At 38.6% G+C, this 9247-nt stretch overlaps 1 protein-coding gene across 3 annotated transcripts in view; it reads right to left on the bottom strand.

The window, feature by feature from the left end:
* TTC7B (tetratricopeptide repeat domain 7B) overlaps positions 1–8464 on the bottom strand; it is a 112420-nt gene extending 103956 nt beyond the window's left edge. For all 3 annotated transcript variants that reach the window (XM_008629702.2, XM_017728992.1, XM_017728991.1), the window contains exons 1-2: positions 8292–8464; positions 7332–7500 (exon numbers count right to left, since the gene is read on the bottom strand). In XM_008629702.2, the coding sequence (XP_008627924.1) occupies positions 7332–7500; positions 8292–8441 (319 nt within the window). In that variant the 5' untranslated portion in view covers positions 8442–8464. The remainder of the gene's footprint in view (positions 1–7331; positions 7501–8291) is intronic.
* Between the last annotated feature and the right edge of the window lie 783 nt (positions 8465–9247).

Genomic DNA, 9247 nt, shown 5'->3' on the forward strand with positions numbered 1-9247 from the left:
CCCGGTGTCCGGCCAGACCCTTGGGAACAGCAGGCTGGAACAGCAGGGATGAGCACAAATCCCGGATGGCAGATGAGACGCATCCAAATGGAGAACCCCCCAGAGGTCTGGGCAGGCAGGGCAAGCAGGGCTACAACGTAGCGAAGGCTCGAAGCAATGGTGGGGGCAGGGTGGCCACGGCCCGGTCCCCAGCGGGGCAGGGAAAGGTGGGCTTGGGATCCCGGGGTTTCTCTGGCAGAAGGAAAAGCAGCAGACGAAAGCAGCCTCCCTCTCTGTCCAAAAGACGAGACCGACTGCCCACACAGCCAGGTGAAACAAAAGAATAGCCAGATGCACCCCACCCCCAATGGCTAGGTCTTTGTTTTTCTTAAGTACCCCGCAATTTGTCCCCGTAGCAACACGCAGGGGGAAAATTCCTTTAACAGGAAAAAAAAAAAACAAACAAACAAAAAAAAAAAAAACAGGAGAGTTCCTAAAACCCCAACAACTCTGCCAAATGAAGGATTCTGAAGAAATTCTAAAGGTTTCGAAGAAACTACGAAGACACCACCAAACTGCTCAAGTCCAAAAGAATTCTATTTTAACAAGAAATATAGTATTCTTATTCAGAGTTTGGCTTTCAAATAATAGAGCTAAAAGCAGCACTGAGGAAAGCAGGACAAATGCCTGGGCTCCTCCCAGTCCCTGTTCCAGCAGAGCAGAAGTCATAAATGTAGTCTGGGGAAAGAAAAGCTTTAATGGAGAAAATTTGAACTCCCTATACCATAGACCTCCTTGCCATGGTCTGCAAAATGCTCACTGACAGTCTGCAACACTTGCACAGCAAGACAGGAGGGGGGGAGGAACCTGAGTTCTTGACCCATTGCCTAATGAGTCTAGAGATCCCCAGCGTAATTACTAAACCAGCTTTCATTTAGCATTCTTCCATGAAGAGCTGCTCGGTGTCTGCTGACACAGGCTAGCAGCGTACAAGATCCCATTACAATCGCATATGATTAAAGTTAAGTGCAGCATCTTTTCCCAAATGCAAAGTAGCAATCCACATGCACCTGACACTGCCACTGAACCTAATGAGTATTTCCATGTTTCTGTAAACAGAACTAATTAATAGCCAATCATTTAACTTGGTAAATGCAACATTAAATTTGAATATGGGTCAGCAGCAGTAAAGACAGTCTCACCTTTCTCAACATACATCATCTAAATGTAAACACAGTTATTCAAATAAAGATGTAAGCAATAAAGATGTAAAATGACCTGCGGCAATAAGGCTACAATTCTGTAATGTCACAATCTAACTTATAAAACAATATCACTCACACACTTAACAAGAATTCATTAATGCAAAGCAACACAGTCATCTTGACAGATACCTGAAGTAGTCCATAAATCTATACACTGTATTAATTATAAACACATTCTCTTTACTAAAATCAAGTTTATAAAGTTGCAGACTTTAAGAAACATCAGACCTGTAAATCGCTGTCTTCCTCTATAAGCATTTTTAGAAAGGGTCGCTAATTTGTAATGCCAAGTATTATAAATTCATTTTTTCAATTATGTCTTCTGACTTAGGCAGCAGTATCAGAATTATGTTACCAAAAGTTTCAATAAGTTTATTCCCTAGTTAAGTAAATACCTGCTATTTCAGAGTTCCTGACAAGTTGCTCCTCCCCAAAATAATACCTCAATATCCCACAGTGCATGCATTTTATCTCTGCTTCCATAAGCAAACAAAATTGCTTAGAAACATAGGAGATACTGCCTGCACAGTATTTGAATACTGCCTATGTGCGCTTTCCAGTATATTACCTCATTCACATACTGCTGAAAACTTGCACAAACTTAATTGTTCTGTTCCCAGAGGCCACAACCCTAGGGGATTATTAGCTTCAGCCAATATTAAAATGGATTATAAATACATGCTTCTGTATGGCAATAGCACATAACTTTTTTTTTCTGATTGGTAAGAGAAGTAGGAAAAGTTAAAGCTAGTTACACAAGCTTGACATTAAAAGAAAAAGATATACACACTCTTTAATTACTTCTTCATGGATTCATAACTTGTCTTATTTCAATTCTTCATGAGTTCAAGATTGTCCTCAGTCTCAGAATTGAGCACTGCTAATTAAACTGATCTAGTGAAGAACATAAACAAGTAGACCCTAAAGAGACAAACTTAACCTTTTGAACAAGGGAACCTTCTCTACCTATCAGAAAGTAGTCCTTCCTATGAGGATACTTAAATATCAAGTATTTAATACAGCCAGAAATGTGCAAAATACCTCTACACTTTACTTGGAGCCAAGACTTGTCACCACAATCTCAAGACTGTCTTTCCTTCCTCCTCCCCCTTCCCAGCCTCATTTCCTAGCTTTGCTCGATCCACATAAGACAGCTCTAATAACCAGTACTGATATCCAAGTTATATTTGTGGCAGAAGAAACAAAATCTGCTTTTTTCTGTACTCCTCCTTGTAATTTCATACTAAAGGTATGACGTGCTCCTGTGACCAACAGGCAACAGCTTCAGGGAGCCAACTCCAGCAATTTCATACACCTGCTCTCAGGCTAACACATTGCCACAACAGAGTCATGCAAACCTGCCCATCCTCTCAGCAGTGTCATACTTTTACACCTATTTTTCTCTCCCTCATCACACCCTCTTGAAACAAGCTGGCAACTCCAACCACAGGCATTTTGCTACAGAAAATTGTTTTAATGGATGCTTCTCCTCTGCTTATGTGTCAAATGAATTTACAAGCAGATGGGGGGAAAGTTAACCAACAGATCCAAGTAAGTATTCTCATGTTTTTGCAAACACTAAGTGGTCCATTGATTTGAAAAGCTCCATCTTTTCAATTTATGTTTTATATTATATTTTAAAAATGTCCCACTGAATGTCTTCAAGTAAGTCTTTGAATTTTAAAAAATTATGTATTTAATACAAGAACTATGACTTTATTAATAGTCTATCCCACACAACACCTTCTACATACCCATACAGAATCATTACTCAGAAGCACAGCATTGAAATTAGCTCTTTCCTTAAAGAAAACACTAGGTGTAATCAGAACTGTATTCTATGGGCACACACACACAAAAACATCAGTGTAAGGTCAAAAAGTATGCTAGTCCATGAAGTTAACTACATAAAAGAAAATCATCTTCTACTATGACTCTGTTTTCAACATGTGAATTTGAGGAATAGGGTGAAGAAAGGCAGGAAAATATTGGAATTCTACTAACCAAGTTTCTGAGACTTTGCCTCATGCATTTGCAAGGTTAGTCTGCTCCCTGTTGTTTTAATGGACACAACAGCAGCAAACTTTTCATCAGATCATCCTACATCTTCTTTGAGTCAGGATAAAGCACAAGACATCACTACTAGCAGCAATTTTTGTTGCCAGAAGCCAGGAAAAAACTAAAACCAAACAACTTGTCCATGAGCTATTGAGTCTGATAAAATGCAGCCATGCGTTTATCACCACACTAACAATATTGAACACTTTCCCTAGAAGAAGCAACAGAAAGGAACCACTTTCCAGCACTTCTCGGGCACTGAGACCCTGTGATTCTCTGCACATCACAGGCTGGCAAAGAGCCACATGTAATGGAAATAGAAAATCTTTCAAAAGGTAAGTTGATAGAATTTTCTTAAAATATTGTTGAAATTTTACAATGTTGCACTTTTGACAAATCTAGCAAGAAACTTCCTTTGGAAGATCTGAAGCAGCATTTCACTAACTGGATATTTCCAAGAAAATAATAACAATTGTTTAAGCTTCCTTGCTGGGTTTGAGAGTTTTGAATCCTTGGCTTGACTTACTATCATTCCATATGATCCCTCTTCTCATATATAGTCTTCTAAATATGCTGTCCTCAACTAAAGCTATAAGCAGCATAAAGAACTAAAAGCATTCTTTTAAAGATATACGTATATAGAAGCATTTAACTCATATATGTAATAAAAAATTTGAGGACACCCTTCATGAGTGCACCACAGGCAGCAGATGGCTTTAGTTCTCTGGTTTCCCCTTCCATGTTCCAATTCCATTTTTTCTCCCCACCACTGCCACTACTGCTGCTCCTCTTCCCCTTCTTTTTACCTATCAGTAGATAAAAATCCAGCAAAATTTAGCTTGAAGCTGACCCTGAATCCATTTTGTACTTTGTTGCATCCATACACACATGCTGACCCTTCCTCTGCTGTGAAGAACAGAGAGACGTACTTTGATGTCCATGTAAGAGTAAGATGAGCCATGTGGAAAGCAGGTCATTTCCAAGGGCTTCTTGTGAGCTGTGGAACTGTCTATGGTTACAGTGCAACATGCTCATATAATTACCCTGTAAAAACTGTAGAAGAAGAAACATGTCAACTCACGCATCCCTCTCAATCTATCACCTGAGGTTACAGAATGAAGCCTCAGAGTGAAAAGGTAAGTACTTGGAGGTGGTCCCACCTGAAATAATGAAAAAAAATTAAAGGCAATTAAAAACAACCATTTGTTATCTGCTTTTTGCCTTTCTCAGTGGTAAGAACATCCATAATGGATCACTATACAATACTACAAGACTGCAAGACTGCAAATCCACTGGAACTGGATTGAAATGGGGCAATTTCAGCAGGTATCTTTCACTGCCTCTGCAGACTGCAGCACAAAATGGTGCAGCTGGGCCAATGCTTGCAAACAGGCACGGACAGTCCCTCACTGCTTAATACCATGGTACTATGACTGCCAAAGAAATAAAATCTAAATACTCTGAAGAGTTTTACCTTTATATAATCCAGTTATCCTGAACATACAAGCAGAAATACAAATCCCAGTGAAGCACAAAATCTCTGTAAGAATAACTTGTATTTAGTTGGGTAATACCTACAAGCCTCAGTCACCTCTGAAGAGACTCTAAATTCAGACTGTAAGGTTTACAGCTCACTCTTAAAGGAGAAAGAAGAAAATCCACCAGAAAGGGAGAAGAGAGTGAGAATGAAATGTACACTACTGGGTAGAAACATATGCTATTTAGTTGTCAACTACTCTAAACCTGTTCAGACTTTGAAAACTAAATTTAAGACTGCTCTGTGATTACCACCTCATTCTAGAACACACAGAAGACTATATTCTTGCAATCTTCCACCATGAGAAGAAGGGAAATTATAATTTTTTAATCTTCCGAGAGCGTTGGGGTCGTTCAGCCTGGAGAAGGCTGTAGGCAGACCCTAAATCACCTTCCAGTACCTAAATGGGCCTACAAGAAAGCTGGAGAGGGACTTTTTACAAGAGCATGTAGGGATAGGACAAGGGATAAAGGCTTTAAATTGAAAGGGACAGGTTTAGATTAGCTATCGGGAAGAAACTGTCTACTCTGAAGATGGTGAGGCACTGGCACAGGTTGCCCAGAGAAGCTGTGGATGCCCCACCCCGGGACTGTTCAGGGCTAGGTTGGATGGCGCTTTGAGCAACATGGTCTAGTGGAAGGTGTCCCTGCCCATGGCAGGGCTATTGGAATGAGATGATCCTTAAGATCACTTCCAACCCAAACCATCCTACAATTTCATTCAAACTGGAAAAACAACAGTAAAAAAAAATGTTCCTGAACATGAACAAAACAACAAAAAAGCCCCAACAGTTTGCTCAGGTAAACTGGTAACCAGTCACCCAGTAGAAGTGACCAAAGTAATGAAGTCCGATCAAGATAAATCAGGCCTCATATGACAGATTTCAATGTTTTAAGAATAAAAATTGAAATAAGAAGAGAAAAACCACACATCTAGACAGAAAATATGCTGGGTTTCTGTTCTGGTTTTTTTTTTTAAATTCTGAACCTACCAAACATTCCAGAGTAGAAAAGACACCCGTTTTTCTATTTTCTAATACATTATGTTTAAATTAGTAAAATTAATAATACTTATATTTTCTGCAAGATTTATGCCACCATGGTTTCAACTGTTTTATATCCTTATGAGGCCAAATAAAACAGAGCCAGAAGAGTTGAGCTCTGGGAAAAGATTCAATTAAATTCCTTGGAGATAAAAGCAAATTTAGGTACTTAAAGTTGATCAAGTCCATGGAGAGAACATGACAAATTCTACAGGCATCCTCATAGATTTAAAAAACAAAAAACAAACAGCCAAAATCCACAAACCCAAGTGGAAGCGTACCCAAACCAGACACTGCCCAAAAGCCCACAGATATGCTGTTTGAGAAAACTGGGCAAATTTACATCTTATACAAGAATTCCCCCTATACTCCCACTTCCCACTTTAATCTAAATAGTGACCAGACTTATGAAGCATCTTTTTGTCTCTGCTACCAGTTAGTTTCCTTATTTCCTTGACATCTCTAAAGGACATGATTCATGCTTGTCTAACATTTACTAGAGGACTGTGTTGGTGGAAAACAGTCACTCTCTTCCAAGACTCACGTTAGAAACAATCCTTGATCAGTTGTCAGTCAAAGCTATTGAAGTCTCTCACAAACTGTTTGCTGCCTTTGACACCCCTCTTGCCATAACAAAAAGTACGTACGCAACCAAACCCAAGCTTAAACACAGCAGATCAAAGCAAACACTTCACTCAGTAAATCCTGATAAACCCCTGGCATACAAACTACTATTTTCCCCAACACACTGACCAGCCCTAAGTCTATTACAGACTTTTCTAAACTGAAGTGGCACTGCCACCTTAAGACACAAGGCCAGCATTACAATTTTCACTATACTAGAGTAGTAAAGAAAATGCTTTTTAATTTCCTTCACCTTCTGAATTTCTAAAAAAAACTCTATTAATGTAAGAAAAATTCAAAAATAAAATGGCATAAGTGATGCATCGCTTTAGGTCAGTTATCATGTCATTAACACTCTTCAATTAAGTGGCAATTTAGCTGTGCAACCTAGCTTAGATTGAGCATTTTAACATTCAGTAAAAGGCATCACCGTGAATCAAGGTTCTCCATTCTGCCCACAGCCACCACAAAACTGCACTGCATTTTGTAACCCTTAACTTTCTGCAATAGTGGTAATACTTTTAGTATCTAGCCACAGTTGTTGTGATATTTATACATGGAAGGACTTTTAAATATATACACTCAAAAAATTTGATCAGGTGACAGCACAGTTAGAATATTAATTGACGTAAAAGTCTTGTCAACTTAGAACAAACCCTGAATAATTTAAAGGACCCAAAACACCCTCTTATTTTATCTACAGATATGGCACTCTACTACTGTGTAGATGACATTCACACTAAAAAAACCTTCATCTTTGGCCAAGATAAAAATTAACTTTTGAAAAATTACTTCCATATTATGATACTGGGAAGAGCAATCTTACCTTTTGTAGAATATGCTTCAGCAATCATCCGTAGCCGATATGGTGGCACTGCAGTCAGCTGCAAGTCATCGACACCAACTCTGGCATATGTGTTCAGAGCTTCTTTGTAATCACCTTCCACATAGTTTAATTTGGCCATTATTAGGTTGGCTTCTTGTAGGAATTCTGGCTAAAAGGAAGAAAAATAAGAAAGTGTTTTCCCTGAGAAAACACACCTAATTCTTTCTGATAATTATTAGGTATGTTTTCTGTCACCCCCAGAATATTTTTTGTAACAGAGCAACAAATGAACAAAATCCTTATGTAATATTTGAGAAGCTTGAAGTAGAGGGGAATTCACTAAATCTCATTCCAGCAAGTTACTGAAAAGCATTACCAGTCATTTTAGATATTCTCATACTTATTTACATGTGTACCACAAATACCTCTCTGCTGGAAACCAGCTTTGCCAGGTGATAAAACTATTTAAAGGCAGCCTATCATTACAACTCCTTCAGTGATTTCTTTTTCTACCACAAGCACAGTTGAAAATAACATAGCATCAAAACTTAATGATATAAGCTCCACAGCCTACATATTTAATTCACACCATTTCAAAGTATCAGGGCAGAATAAATGTCTAGAAAAAAAGAATTAATGGAAGAATGAAGAGAGAAAAGAAAATTAATACTCCCAGAAGCCACAGAAAACAAAATGTTATAGATGACTGTAAAATAAGCTTCTTTTGATTTCTCAAAAGATGGATGTTGAGAACAGAAGAGGTAAGCTGATGTAGTAGCTACAACAATAGTTAAGTAAAAGAAGGACCAGAATGGTTATGAACATTAGAAGGTTCTGACAGAAAAAGTTCTCTCATATTAATCTCACTTTCAGCACCTGCAAATATAATTTAAGGAACCTTTCTTCAATACTCCAGTCAAGCTCAACTTTCCTAATTCTTGCTCAGACTGACTTACATACCTTGAGATTTCCCCTATCAAGTGCTGCCGTGAGATGTTTCCTGACCTCCGTCAGCTTTGGCTGGGGGCCCCGTGGACTATTACTGTGTTTAAGAGTATTTTCCTTCAAAAATTGTTCTAGTTTGGACTCCCCAAGAAGAAGCTCTGCCATGTCATCTGTAAAAACAACAAACACAGGAAGTATTAGAAATAATTTTACGTCACTAATTGCCTGAATTTTAAATACAAACTAACCAAAACAAACACAGCATTAAATACTCAGGGTTTTCACGTCATCTGATACTTTGTTTTACTTTTTGATTTATCTTCTCCCCACCTTGATTCACTGTAGAATCAAGTCTCCCATGTTCTAAAATAAAAAGAATTAAAATATTAATCTCAAGTCAGTATTCTGCCCTTCCTCCTCAAAAAGCAGCACTTGATTCCAAAGCTTTATGTAGCTTTCTGAACAGGACAAGATACACTTCTGATACTCACTTCCCCAAAAAACTGGTTTCAACTATGAATCCAAATATCACTGGATTAATTTATTTGTTTGAAGTTACATGTCCCTCATTATGTCCGTGATCACCATCCGTATCTTCTCTCTAGATCTCCCTCAGACCTTGTTAAGGCTCCAGCCATCCCAAGTCTTCCATATGACAGCCCATTTCTTAGCCATCTCCCTGTTTCTCAGGTCTTCCCACCACTTCTCAGACCCGGAGGTAGAATGGAATACCAGGCTGCCCAGCAAAGCTGTACCCAGGACACTTCTGAAATCCAAGAAACTGGTAATGCTCTACTGCACCCTTATCCAGGACCACTAAACTTCTTTTACTGAAATGTGTTGAGTTCTCCTTCAAGTCAGAAGAGTGCTGCAAAAGTCATCACCCTTCTGGGACTTGAAAAGACTGGGTCACGTCTTGCAAACAATGTCTGAATATGCAATACAAATACGTAATAACAATAAATGAAATA

Source organism: Corvus brachyrhynchos, unplaced genomic scaffold, assembly GCF_000691975.1.
Source record: "Corvus brachyrhynchos isolate BGI_N302 unplaced genomic scaffold, ASM69197v1 scaffold1, whole genome shotgun sequence".
Classification (NCBI taxonomy): Eukaryota; Metazoa; Chordata; class Aves; order Passeriformes; family Corvidae; genus Corvus; species Corvus brachyrhynchos.